Source organism: Alosa alosa, chromosome 18, assembly GCF_017589495.1.
Source record: "Alosa alosa isolate M-15738 ecotype Scorff River chromosome 18, AALO_Geno_1.1, whole genome shotgun sequence".
Lineage (NCBI taxonomy): Eukaryota > Metazoa > Chordata > Actinopteri > Clupeiformes > Clupeidae > Alosa > Alosa alosa.
Genome location: NC_063206.1, coordinates 25,341,596 through 25,356,432, shown reverse-complemented (window position 1 = coordinate 25,356,432; position 14,837 = coordinate 25,341,596). Strand labels below are relative to the sequence as shown.

Below are 14,837 nucleotides of genomic sequence, written 5' to 3'. Positions count from 1 at the left end.
ACTTGAGTTTGAAGACGTGTTTCTTTTTCTTGTAGTCCACAGCCACCTCGCACGTAGCATCCCTCAGGCGGATAGGCATCTCGCTGTGGTAAGGGATGCCCTGGCTGGCGCTCCTGCTGTCCTTATAGAAGCCCATCTCCTGATTGTTTATCACACAGTACACGTTGTGCCAGGACCTTAAACGCACAAATCAACATGTGAGCACGTAACACACAGCAGCAGGCCAGAAAGGTTCCCAACAGCAATTGAATACAAGTAGAGGTGTATTTGTGTAGAGTCTGTAAGCTGTTAGATGTATTTTCATGTCCATGTCTATGTTATGAACTATTTTGCATGAACTATTGTGCATGTGTGAGTCTACAGTATGTGTGGGGTGTACCCCTGCCTCTGTGTGTGTGTGTGTGTGTGTGTGTACCTGTTTGAGGCTTTCTTGTTGTGGCCCTCCCACTCATGCTTGCGGTGCAGGAAGCCCTCCATCTGGGTGGCCGTCTCCTGGGGCTTGGCCGGCAGAGTGGCCGCCTGGCTGGGTTTGGCCTTCCGGCTTGCCGTGGGGGACGGGCCCGGACTGGGCTCCACCACTCCATTAACGACATCACTTCCTCCCGCAGCCTCCTGCGTCAGAAGCAGAGACAGCTTTAGAGGCATAAGATCTTAGAGAAGGATCAAACGCAACATGCAAGCAAAGCACACGTGGCCAGTTACATGCACAAGAGGATCAGAGGCTGTGTAGAAACATCCAGAACTTTTATAAATGTCCACCGTACAAGAAGATGTAAATGGGAACACCTACTCTCTAGCTTAAGATGAAGGATACTGCATCATAAATATCACCAGCACTTATAAAAGTTAGAAATGTTACGGTTTCTTACGAGATGCTAGTACACAAGCCTCCAACTGTTCTCAATTTAACAATTACAACCCAGCTTCACATCAAGAGAATGTCTCTGGTCTGTAGAAAGTCACCTCACTCATCTGCAAAGTCTTGCTTGTCTGACTCACTCTCTGTAATGCTGTAAGTCAGCATATTACCTGTGTTTCTCTCGACCTCTCCCCTCTCTCTATAGGCTCTCATTCATTACCATATAATGCCCTGTCATTCTGATTAAATACGTAACAAATTGCAGGAAACACACACACACACATTATTCCGAGCCATCTCTGCGACACATCAAAGATATAACCCTATCTGATGACTCACACTTCCCTTCTGTCTCTCTGTCTGCGTCTCTTCCTGTCTTAAGGAAAAAGAGAGGCCTTCTGGCTCTGACTCATCACCACAGACCTGTCCACGACTCTGGTCAGCAGACAACCTGAGTCACTGGACACTAAATCCCTGGCCCTGTCTCTACAGAGAGGTCATCTACAGCCGAGTCTGGTCAGGGGAAAGGGAAGCGGGCTCCAGACCCATTAACATTAAGAGATTACAGAGCCGATCCTGCTTTGAATTAGAGAGGCTGATTGGATGAGCTGTGAAGAGCGGAGCAGAGCGGAGCAGAGCGTAGCGGTGCGGAGGAAGGAAGGAGCACACTTGACATGCAGAATCACAAGTTAGGGCCGTTAGATTGCACACCACAGCTTCCACATAGAACAAAACAGAAAAGACTGTTCACGAGAGGAAAGCAGAAAAACACACACAAAACAAACACACAAACAGATAAATAGATATAAAAATGAGTACAAATCAGCAAACAATTTCTGAAATTGCTTGAGGTCATTGTGAGGACTTGATTTGCCTGTTAAAGGTCAACACCACACACCCACTGCAGTCTGGCAGTTTATTACCCCATTACTGAGGTCTTCTGGACTGGACCAATCCTGGATGCTCTTATTGAGAGGCTGTAAGAAGCTGGACCAATCCTGGGGGCTTTTACCTAGAACTGGTCAGATAACTGAACTATGTCCTGACAGCTACTTCATTTGTCCTGACTATAAATAAATTTGTACTCATCATAAAATATTATTTTAGCCTATGCTGAGGTGACTCTACTTACATACTCACACACACACCCCAATGTGCACTCACACAGACACTCACACACACGCACGCAGATACACACACACAAACACAGATGTGCGCTTACACACCCATGTGCACTCATACTGTACAGACACACTCACGCACACGCACGCAGATACACACACACAAACACAGATGCGCACTTACACACCCATGTGCAGTCCCACACAGATACACACACACACCAACATACACACGCACGCTTAACGATTTCAACATTTACAGTGTTTCTACATGCATGCCCTAAATGCTCCTAGACATGTGTCATAAGGAAGCAGAACATTAACCCATGATTAAAATGCAAGAGGACTGAAACATGGATCATACTGTAGCTACAGCACTAACAAAAAAAGGGCTAAACTTAAATACGGACAGCATGCACATGGTGACATGCAAAATGGTATATTCTGTAAACAAAAACACAACAATGATGATGTTAAAAACAAACAAACAAACACAAAGCTACACCCACAGGCAACACAAAGACAATGACATGAAGACAAACATGGAGGGTGATTGATCTGACATCCGTTTATTGGGCAGGGGGTTAGTGGGAATGAGGATGGTAGTGGTGGTGGTGATACTAATAGGATTTCAATGACGGCCAAACAAGCAACATAGGAGGAATGGGAAGGACAATGTATCAGATACTGTATGGGAGACAATAAGACATGGAGTACACTAGTACACTAGAGACAGACAAGGACTCGATTAGCATTAACAATGTGCATCCCTAATGGCCATGCATACACAGACACACTCTCTCTGTCATATACACACACACACACACACACACACACACACACACACACACACACACACACACACACACACACACACACACACACACACACACACACACACACACACAGATGCAGTCATAAGGACAGTAAAACGTACTGAGGGTAAAATGCAATAACGCTGTTGGGTAACAAAAAAACAAATCTATTATGTGAAATACTGGACAGCAACAAATAAACAGTCTAGAAGGACACAGACAACCAACATGGATTGAAGGATCGGGTGTTTAAAGGAATGTTATATACTAACTAAATCCTTCCCAATCTAAGGACACCACTAGTCTCTTGGAATGAAATGGACTTCTTCAGAAAAAGCCAGGGAAACAGGTTCAGAGAGAGGAATAAGAGACATACAGTATGTGAGATCACATGGAGAAGCAACAGAGAAAACCAAGGAGTAAAGAGAAGGCTTTATAGCAAAAGAAAATAGTACAAAGAATAACTTGAATTAAGATGGAAATCCATACAGTAGACATACATATACAACACATTAAAACACACACACACACACACACACACACACACAACACACACACACACACACACACACACACACACAGATCCTGCTGGCAAGCTGATTCTCATTCTCCCATAGCAGATGAAGAAGGCTGAAGAAACTACCATTCCTTTCCTATACCTACTGTACAGTCCTGGTTCTATTTCCGATGCACTCCCTCACTACCATCTGTACTATGATTTCAAATTATTTTCAACCAGAAACAAATTGATTTGCAGATACAAATCAACTACAAATCAGTGTTTAGTCAATGGTGAGTGCCCTGTTCATACATATAAGGCACAAATTGGTAGAATAGGACTGAAACCCTCAATTAGAGTGTGTAGAAGGAAGTAGATTTCTCTGCACCATTAGAGATTGAAGGGAATTCACACTATTGTGACACATTATTATTTTAAACCTAAAACCCTAGTAAAATAATTTCAAGTTTCAAATAAAGCTAATGTTCCACATGTAAAAGTAAGTCAACATAAAACAAGACCAATAGGCGACAGGGCTTGGATAAGACACACGGAAGGGCATGGGGGCTAAAGGTGAGAGGGAGGATCTGAGAGGGCCAATTGTTGGGTGGGACTGCAAACCCAACTCAATCACAACTCTCTGATCTCAGAGGGACAGAGAGGCTTTACGGAGTTGGTGGTAGGGTTTGGAGGGTATTTGGGGCTAAGGTCAGGGGTCAGGGGTCATGGTCCAGCTCGGCCGCTGCGCTCGCCGGCGCTTCGTCGGCTGTAGCTTTGGTAGGCTTGGGAACGGTAACTAACCCGGGGAGAGTCCTGCTCCGTCAGCAGCCCGTTCTGAGATGCCGGCTCACCCTCCCTGTGGAAAAACACACACACACACAGAGTCAGGGGGAGCAATACTACCATTCATAACAAAGTTTTTTTTTTTTTTAAGTATATATTTTTGGGGTTTTTTGCCTTTATTTGACAGGACAGTGGAGAGTGGGACAGGAAGTAAGTGGGAGAGAGAGATGGGGTGGGATCGGGAAATGACCGCAGGTCGGATTCGAACCTGGGTCCCCGTGGGCACTCGGACCCGTATATGGTACAGGCTGTAGCCTGCTGCGCCACAGCGCCCCCATAACAAAGAATTTTAGACACTAACAATATATTGTTTGCCTGTCCATGAGGTCCTTCAGCCCTTTGTATTTTTTTACTTTTCAAACTTTTAATGATTTTATATAGAAAAATGTTGATCCTGACAACTGGTAGTTCTCAAGTTAGAAGACTGTGTTTAAGGGCAATTCCATGCAAAACTGTCACGTCCATAACTCCAACTAAATACCGTGGCATTGTGTTGGCGTTACGGATGTGACAGTTTTGCATGGAATTGCCCTTAACAAGTCTTAATGGCTGTGCAACATTTACAAGGGTTTTTAATACATTTTTAGACTGTATTTGCAATTTCATCACCCCAAAAATGTCAGATGGCACAACCAAAAGTTTAAAAAAAAAAACCCCACACTTCTTTCTTTTTTTTTTTTTCTGGTACAGTAAGTATACAGTACATGAGAGTGGAGTGTCTACAGTGCTTAGCATATTATTTTTCTAGTTGACCTTGGTAACTTATGAATACTTTATTGAGTAGTTTATTTATTCACATTTTAATACTTTATTAAAATGTGAATAAATAGGCTACTTTACACATTAAAAAACTATATTGTTTGATAGAATAATTAGGTACAATGCATTTTTTAACAATTTGTTCAGTTTAATCTACTATGTCTTGGTTTAAATTAGTATTTTACCTGGTTGCACCACCTGACGATGCGCAATGTCACGTCATTGACCCATATGCGTGTATGTGTGTGTGTGTGCGTGTGTGTGTGTGTACTGTGAGTGTAAGCTTACTTCTGCTGGGGGGATGCTGCTGCTGCTGCTGCTGCTGCTGCTGCTTCTGCCTCTACTGGCTGGACCTCTACAGGTGGAGGCTGCCTTTTCCTCTCTTCTTCCTCTTGCTGTCTTCTCACTTCCAATAACTCCATCTGATGTTCAACACGCACACACACACGCACGCACGCACGCACGCGCACACACACAAACAGAAACACACAGGGAGAGAAAGTGATGACCAGATGAAAATAAATTATGCCTGTACCCACAACCATTTTTTAATTTAATACCGAATTTAATCCTGATTTAGTTCTCCCAGGTGGCCAAATGTTACCATGCCAATGTGTAGATTGCATTTGTACATGCAATTACTCATTAAAGAGACGTTTTGCACTTAGAAATATAAAAAGCAACCCTAATTGGGCTGACTAGGCTACAGACTGCACATTCATCCTCTGAGTCTTCACACAGATTTCAAAAGCGACTTTTCTGAACTCTCAGCTTAGTACGGCTGGTTCTCTTTCCGTTTTTAGACAGTTGCACTCCTGTTCTATGCAGTGTGCTTTGAAAGGAGACAGGAGCACCCTCTAGTGGCGATGCATGCTCACTCACCGTGGTCAATCTCTCGAGGGCGGCGAAGCGCTCCTCCCAGGTGGCGGCGGACTTCTCGAAGGCCTCGTGGCGCTTGATGAGCTTCTCGACCTCGTCCACACTTTGGCCCATCTCGCGGCTGGACAGGTACGGCTCCTGACCGTACAGCCAGGCCTCCGCCACCCCCGCGTCACGAGAGAACTGATGCACCTCCAGCACTGGGGTAGGACAGGAGCAGAGGACGGAGCACAACACACACACACACACACACACACACACACACACACACACACACAAAGACAAAAACAGAAAGACACTCAGTTAGCACCAGACACTGACTCAGGCTGGCAGCAAGATAAAGGAATGCAGTCCAGCATTCTGAAAACTACCCCAACTATGTGTTCATCCCCCCCACACACACACACACGCACGACTACAAAAAATATGAAGTACATATCCAGAGTGGGAACTTCATTAATCAACGCTAGACATTAACAATCAGACCACAAACATAACTGTGACTTACAAACATAAATGTATGTGCACATAGAATGCACATCCTCCTCAACATATACGCACACAGACAAACATACTCACAGGAAACCTAGATGACCATGACACCTCACACTCACACACACACACATACACCATTATGTGGCTTGTCATGGGATTCATAGATCTCACTCTCCACACACACGATGGGTATTATGATGAACTGATGACCTGTATACTGTAATAGATATAGGGCCAATCTAAAGACTAAAGACTCACAGACTTAATTGATCTCAGGTGCTAAGTGAGTGAGTGTGTGAGGCCACACAGGCTCAAATAGGTATAAATGGGATTGAGACAACACTTCACGAGATCACATGTTACCTTGGTGACGTTTCATAACAAAGATGTTGCTGATACTTGCCGGTTTGGGAATTTTCATTTTAAGTTTGTTACTTTTCACATGGCCAAGGCACAGGAGAAAACTGCCTGATTCCACATTTTTTCAAACTCTTGTTTTACAAGCTGGTTGTGTGTCGTGCTGTTGTTTACCTTTGTAATTTTCGGATTTCCCTATGGTCTCTGCGGTAGACATCACAGCACTTTGAACTGTGGGTAATTCCCTTTGGTGAAGTCTGCACTGATGCAGACTCACGGAAAGGGCTCAGTAAGTGTGTAGTCAAACCCTCAAGCCATTTGAAATGCAACATTGGGACAGCCGAAGCCCTTACGAATTTCGCGAGAATGTGCAGCAAAGTCTGTGAGTTTGTGAGTCCGGCCTTTGGGATTGGGCCATTGCATATCATGTGTGAACCTCAGGAGGACTAGCTAATGTTCTGCAACACTTAATGGTAATTGTAATAAAACAGGTGAGTACAGGCAGCAGTAGCATCCAGCCCATAATTACCCAGTCTCAGCCACTCCCATCTATCTTCCCACTTGTCAATCATCTCTTTCCTCTTGTCCGTCAGCTGTAGCAACTTTTCTTTGATCTGGGCAGAAGGCAAAGGAACAAGGAACTAGCTTCAAATACGTGTCCGATCTTCAAGGGCATTGCCAGTGTAAAAATAATAATAACTTCATGAAATTAACTGTTAAGAACACCTGAAAAGTTGTTTGGAGCAGACACGGATGGACAATAATTGCTTTATATCTATATGTATAAACATCTTACACTTTGACATGGCAAAAAAAACTCATACATACATATTTCAAAGTGAAATGAGATTAGATCAGGTAAACATTTCATTATTTTTTAGGCCAAGTTCACTTCGAGGACACACTAAAAAACCTCCATTCCCACTGACCTCCTCTGATGAGTAGTGTTTGCGAGCAAGCAGGGCTTTGCCCATCTCAATGCAGGTAGTGAAGCTGTCATTACGGGCGTCGATCTCAGCTTTGATGCCCTGGTGGTTGTTCATCAGAAGCTCCACGGATGACACATCCCTGAGAACGTACAAGATAGGACGTCGACATGTGGTTGAGAAGGTATTACATCACTTCCTGATCTGCTCGAGTGACACATTTGAGAGAGGCAACAAATTAGTTTAGACATCCCTGAGGACACCAGTTGATATGAACACTAATTTGGAAGCACCACTGGGATGTCCATGTGTCCCTCAGCTGTGATCATTCCTGTGTGTGTGTGTGTGTGTGTGTGTGTGTTGCTTCCCTGTCAGGTCTCTTTATTGTGCCTGTCTGTGGAGGACTCATTATCGTTTCTCTAGACATGGCACTTGCAGGCCCACCTGTCCCCAGTTCAAGAGGGTCATGTCACACCGAAAGAGAGACATGAAAAAGTGCAATTACGCCTTCACTCTCCTTCAAAATCTCTCTCCATCTCTCTCTCTCTCTCTCACACACACCCACTCTCCCTCTTTCTGTGTTTATGTCGGACAACAACACACACACACACACATACACACACACACACACACACACACACACACACACACTCTCTCTCTCTCTCTCTCTTTATTTCTGTCATGTCACACACACACACACACACACACACACAAACACACACACTCTCTCTCTCTCTCTCTCTCTCTCTCTATTTCTGTCATGTCAAACACACACACACACACACACACCCACCCACACACCCACCCACACACAATGTTCAGTTCTGGCTGTTATCTCCATTCTCCTGTCTCCAGGCTGTAATTTTCTCCCTGTGTCTCTCTAGAGTTCTGTCTCCCTCCCTCCCCGTCTCCCCGGCGTCTCCATGGCGAAGCTGGCTCAGCTCAGACACTCTGATGAGAGTTTGAAGGTCAGGTCGTGTTGCCCCGGGTGATTATCACAGTTACAGTTGAGATTAGCTCATTGGGAAGGAGTGGCAGTGACTACGCCTCTGTGCCGTACAGGAGAGGACAATTACAGACAGAGAGAGAGAGAGACAAGTGGCAAGCCCCACAGGAGGTCCTCTCTAGCCTAGCCTTACATCACAGGAGCACAGGAGTCTTTACGCTTGTATGGGAGGCCAAACAATTCAAAAGCTTAAGCAAAAAAGGACACCACCCATCCAGCTGGACTGAGATAGCGACCCAATTAGGCAGCACGGTGCTATCCGTTTATGAACTAAGTTTATGCAAACAGGACACCACACAGCCAGCTGAACGTAGCGAGAGATCTAACTGGCTCGCTATAGGTTTGGGCCATCACTTCACTTCTAGGCTCTTTGAACTCCTCTAGTAGGTCATCATGGTGATGTCAGGTAAAGGGGGAGGGTCTCATTTCCAGGGAGAGCAGAAATAATAAATATGCATACGGCTTCTCTTTGGATACAGACGCTTTTGATACAGATGTCTGCTATATCACTGCTTGAAAGTGTAAAGTGTGTGTGAGCTTCTTTTAGGACATCGCAGGGAGCTGTGGGCTTACATGCAAGCACTGAAACACACAGACCCACAAACGCAGCTTTACTCTGAGCTTTGTTTTTTTCCTGTGGTAGAGTGTGAAGCTATGTGCACAAATATAACGCGCGCACACACACACACACACACACACACACACACCCCTGGGCTTCTCCTGCCGCAGAGCATGAAGCTGCGCGCGCGTGCACACACACACACACCTGGGCTTCTCCTGGGCGTCGATGAGGCGGATGACATCCTCCATCCAGAGCATGAGGTCGCGCACCATGCTGAAGAAGCGGAACTTGTCGCTGGTGTCCAGCAGACGCACGCGCCGGCCCTCGCTGGCCTCCAGCAGGCTGCGCCAGGCCTCCAGCACCTCGCCCTCGCGCCGGGCGATGTCCTCTGCCTTGTCACCCGCGTATGCCGACTGCAGCCGCACCGCGTCCTCCTGAAGCTGCTTCACCTGCAGAGAGGAACAAATATGTTTTTTTATAACATCCTCATAGTGGATTTCCCAGTGGGTTCATTTCTAGATATTACACTTGTTCTTAGTCAAAAGCTTAGTATAATTCCTAGGATGGCTTATAAGTTGCTTCTTAGCGCACTGTCTTACCTTTACACTAATGTCATAAAGTCATTTTGTAGAATAGGAAACAATCCTTGATAAGCTACAGTACATTATTTATAGAACTGAAGCAGTCTGCATACAAGTTTACCTCCTTCAAGAGAGTTTTTATTGATGATAAAAAGAGTCATGAGGGAAGAACATTTGGTGTGCAGACTGTTTTCGTTTTTCAATTTTGGATTCACCCTGTCTTGTTTCAGGGATGTACAGATTCACTTTGTCCTTCTGAACTACACTACATACACTCCATAGCCTGCATGCATGTGGTGGGGTGGAGGTGTCCAGTTGTCTGTCTTGTGGCGTACCTGTGTCCCTAGGGCCTGAATGTCGTGCTCGAAGGTCGTGTGCATCCTCTGCAGTGTCTCAACCGTGTTCTGGTCGCGGCCGAGCTCTTCCGGAAGCTTCTTGTGTTTGTCCAGGATGCGTCCCAGCACCTCCTTGGCGTCATGGTAGAACTTGTGCAGCTCGTAGGAGGCAGCAAGGATCTGCGTGCGCGTGTCGATCAGCTCCAGGAGGTCGGCCCAGGCCTCGTTCAGGCCGTCCTTCCACTCGGCAATGGTGGCCGCGTCTGCGTGGCCCGAGTTGATAAGCTCATTCGCCATCTGGTTGACGGCGTCCACGCGCTCCTGCCCGATGTTGCCCGTGTCGCGGGCGAACTCCCGGAAGCGCTCCTGCAGCATCTGCGGAAGGACACAGGGTATCTAAGTCAGAACTTTACAGTACATCACACACACACACACACAAAACAGAGGAATAACAGCTAAAGTTTTAGTACAAGATGTCTGTATGACAAATATCTGGTTGCTAAATAAAAAAATAAAAAATAAAAAAATGTTTTAAAAAATACAGCGTACAAAAGACCAAAAAGTAATACATTTATTTTGACAGACTACTGTCAGCACTGAATGGCTCTAATAGACCTCTAATGGTATACGTTTTACTGTAACAAACTGCTAACAGCTTTAACACAGCAGTGAAGTGTTTTATCTGATGCAGTGTTTCGTTTGTTTCTTAGAGAGATAAAAACCCTTTGCGTACTGTGACGTGCTCGTAGTCCTGGCCCAGCTCGTGCGAGCCGGCCACCACCTCGCGCTCGGCGATCCACTGCTCCAAGTCGTCCACCTCGCGGTTGAGCTGGAAGAGCCGCGACCTCTCGTCCAGCTTGCCCCGCCGCTCCTCCGACAGGTCCTTGAGGCCGGCGTAGAGCTTATCCACCTGCGACTGCCGCATGCTGATCCGCTCACTGCAGGAGGGCACAAACAAGCACAAACAACAACATGGCCGCGAGAGCCAGATGTTAAGGAGCTGAAACAACTGGATGACCTGACCTCTCTCTCTCTCGTTCTATCTTTCTTTCATTCTTTCTCTTTCTTTATCTCTTTCTTTATCTCTTTCTCTCTGGATTAGACGTTAACCCAGGAGGATTAAGGAAAGAAATCTACATTCTGCGGAGATCACTGGCCGGACAGCTTTCCCCCTCCCTGGCGCGCGTCCCCGTACCGGTCCATGACCCGACCTGACCCCAACTCACCTCTCCGGATGCCCAGCGCCCATCAGCGCCCTGCTGGTCTGGGAGAGCTGGTGCACCGTCTCGGCGTAATCCTCCACCGCCTGCTCCACAATCTGGTGCTTCTTCAGCATGGCCACGGAACTCTGCTCATCCTGCAGGCCAGCGACACAGTCTCATTATATAAAAATGACCATGAAGCACAAAATAGTGTGCAGCTTACACTCTAAAAGTCAACTAACTATCCAACTAACTATCAGATACACACATTGCCATGTCTAAGCTATTACAACATATTACCCAGATACACAAATTACCATGTCTAAGCTATTACAACATATTACCCAGATACACACATTGCCATGTCTAAGCTATTCGTTATTCATGCACTCTGAGTGCAGTGTTGCGTGAGGAAGTGATGTGTAAATGGAGGCTGTTTGCCATGATGGCTGTGTGTGGACCCAGTGACCCTACACACAGAGGCCGCCACGTGCCTGGCCTCTCACCCCCCCACCAGCCTGCCTGCTGTCTGCAGATATCCTGCCAGTGGTCAGCCTGTAGTCCTTTACTATACCTAACCGTGTCACACACACACACAAAACCATTTTCTTCCTAAACATAAACAAAACCATTTCCTTCCTAAACATATAATTCCAAACTACATCCAAGCATGTTGGACTCTCATTCACGCATTTATTATACACACACACACACACACTCCTCACCTTGGCCTTCTCCTCGGACATCATGTAGAGCTCCTGCTCGCTCATCCAGGCTTCGGCCTCGGCGGCGTCAAAGTAGTACTGCTGGGCTTTGTGTGCCTCCTCCAGACGGCCGTGCCGCTTACCCGTCTCCTCGATGATCTGCGCCCACAGGCCCCGCAGGTCGGACAGCCGCTGCCGGATCACGTCCCCGTTGGGGCTGTCCGCCTTCACGATGCTCTTGCTGCGCTCGAAGATGTCGTCGTAGCGCGGTTGATGGCCCTGGATCTCCTTCTGGAGGGTCTGAATGCGGGAATAAAACAACGGTCAGGTGAGTGGACAGTCGCTCCAGAGAAAGAAAATGCTTCATATACTGTAGTACAATAATGCCCTGTCTGAACTTAGGGAAGTGGTGATTAGCAAGTGATCTAATCAATTCAGCTAAATTCACTTCATCTGATAACTCAAGATGCTTTACAGAGCCCAAGACTAAAATCCCCTGAAGCGACAGCATGTGGGCTCTAGGCAATTAAAAAAAACAATCCTTCATGCAAACCTGAAATATTTATAATATTTGTTATATTAAAATAATTACTCTAATTAGTGTGGGTGGTGGGCTGTTACCTGGTTCTTCTTGATGAGTAGCTGGACGGTCTGTAAGTTGTGTCCATGATCAGTGGACGTAGCCAGAGGCATTCTCTCCTCCACCCAGAGCTGCAGAGTGCAACGCAGGCAATGTTACACTTAATACACACAGCAGAACTTGATATGGAGGCCAATACACAACATCTAGAAAGATTAACTATGCACAGTACAAAAAAACAGAACTGCTGAACGCAACACAGGTAACGTTGCAGTTAATACAGACAGTGGAACCTGATAGGGAGTGACTCATAACAGCCAATACACAACATCTGGACAGATTAAAGGTGCTCTGAGCGATGCCACACGTTTTTTAGGCTAAACATTTTTTTGTCACTCACAGCAAACATCACCTCACCATCCGCTAGCTGCCTGTGTCCTAAATACACTGTAAAAAAACGTGATCTCTGTGGACAGCCCGGGCTCCAAAAACAGAAACAAAAACAACCTGGGCAAACCTAGCCCATGAAAACATAACAAACTGTTCCAGCAAATCACAGACGAGATGCTCGTTTAGGAGAGTTTCAATTGCACGGGAGGGAGGGGGAGGAAGTAGCGAACTAGCTCTCTGTTTTGTTTGAATGTCAACAGAAGTGACGTTACCCAGCATCGCTTAGAGCACCTTTAACTATGCACAGTACAAAATGCATTCCTACCCTCCAGACATGTTTTCATATTCTACTAGCAGAGGTCTGAGGCTAATTTGGCACTGGGAGAAAGTCTAACCGAGATAGTTGTGCTTATGTAGGAAGCGTTTCCCTTTGATTGAGGCGGCAGGCTGAGCAGATGGATGCATCAATGGGATCTGAGAGGAGCGACTCTGTGAATAAGAGCACCTGCAGCTTCATTTAGCTACACCTCCGCCTCACAGCGGGAGGAAGAGGAGACCAGGGTTCTCAGTTTCACACACACAAGCATTCACGCACACATACACTCTCTTTCTCTCTCCCTCATCTTGCTGTACCTCATTTAGAAACATACCTGCAAGAAAAGAAACAGATCACACCCACCCCGCCCACACCCCAACTCCCTCACACACACACACACCCCTTCACTATACCTAGAGATTGGCATGGGGTATTTTCCCTAAGATCATCTCTCAATGCAAATCAAACCAGCTATTAGGCTAACTGAAATAAAACCATGCCAATCTCTAGGTATGGTGAAGGGTTTGTGATGATGTGGGGCTATTTTAATTCCAAAGGGCAAGGGGACTTTATCAGGATGTATAGTACCCTGGGTTCATGAAATAACTTGCCTTTAAACTATGCCTCTATGGGAATTTAACATAGGGGTGTGTTTACTTACAGTATGCCCCCTGTATTTTAAGGAAGAACATTTATTTATTTACGATACATTATTCATTCACAAAGAAAGTTGGTGTCTTTAAAGGCTGGATTTCCCTCATTTTTTAAATTAAGGCATTAAGATTCATTTTCAAAAGATGATTTTTTCATTCCTCTTTTTAGTCAACTTTAGCATTTAGGTGTGCTAACTTATGTGTGAGTTTTTTTGACCATGTAGTGCAGTAGCTTTTACAGCAGCTACATTTTCCAGAGCAGTTGTGGAAGTCACAGTAGAGCTTCCTTCTGGCTGCCCATACATGAATCATTTAGGCTATATTCTGTATAAACTTGAAAGACAAACTAATTTTCCATGCCAGAGATGAAGCAATGAAATTGTGCTTGCAAAGATGTTGGTAGTCTATTGCATGGTTTTATTGAGCAATGTCTATAAAATAGGCTGTCAAAATTGTTTGTATTAGTTTTCATTGCACATGGTAAAGATAAACTGACTGGGTAATTGTACTTTTAAATGTAGCACCAACATTTCAGCCAAGTGGAATGAAACTGGGATAATCATGAGATGAAGCTTTTACAGGTGAAAATCCACCCAAAAATGAGGATGCAAACATGCACGCACGCACATTGTTACATTGTGTATGCCTTTGCTACTGTACTTCCAATATAGTTAAGAGCTATCGTTTTTTAACTGAACACATGTTATAATATACATGTATAAATCAAGGTAACTACGTTACTGTATCTATTATGACTGAGTTAAGTTGGCTAGGTCATTTAGATAGATAGATAGATAGATAGATAGATAGATAGATAGATAGATAGATAGATAGATAGATAGATAGATAGATAGATAGATAGATAGATAGATAGATAGATAGATAGATAGATAGATAGATAGATAGATAGATAGATAGATAGATAGATAGATAGATAGATAGATAGATAGATAGA

General features: G+C 45.2%; 1 protein-coding gene across 1 annotated transcript in view; it reads right to left on the bottom strand.

Moving 5' to 3' along the window:
• The window catches only part of LOC125311282 (spectrin beta chain, non-erythrocytic 1-like), an 80,948-nt gene that overhangs the window by 916 nt on the left and 65,195 nt on the right, over positions 1-14,837 (bottom strand). Inside the window, 13 exon segments of the mRNA XM_048269179.1 lie at positions 3-176; positions 416-612; positions 4,096-4,150; positions 5,185-5,318; positions 5,779-5,975; positions 7,157-7,241; positions 7,557-7,695; positions 9,326-9,570; positions 10,038-10,412; positions 10,771-10,975; positions 11,264-11,394; positions 11,965-12,243; positions 12,565-12,654. Coding sequence (XP_048125136.1) covers positions 3-176; positions 416-612; positions 4,096-4,150; positions 5,185-5,318; positions 5,779-5,975; positions 7,157-7,241; positions 7,557-7,695; positions 9,326-9,570; positions 10,038-10,412; positions 10,771-10,975; positions 11,264-11,394; positions 11,965-12,243; positions 12,565-12,654 — 2,306 coding nt within the window.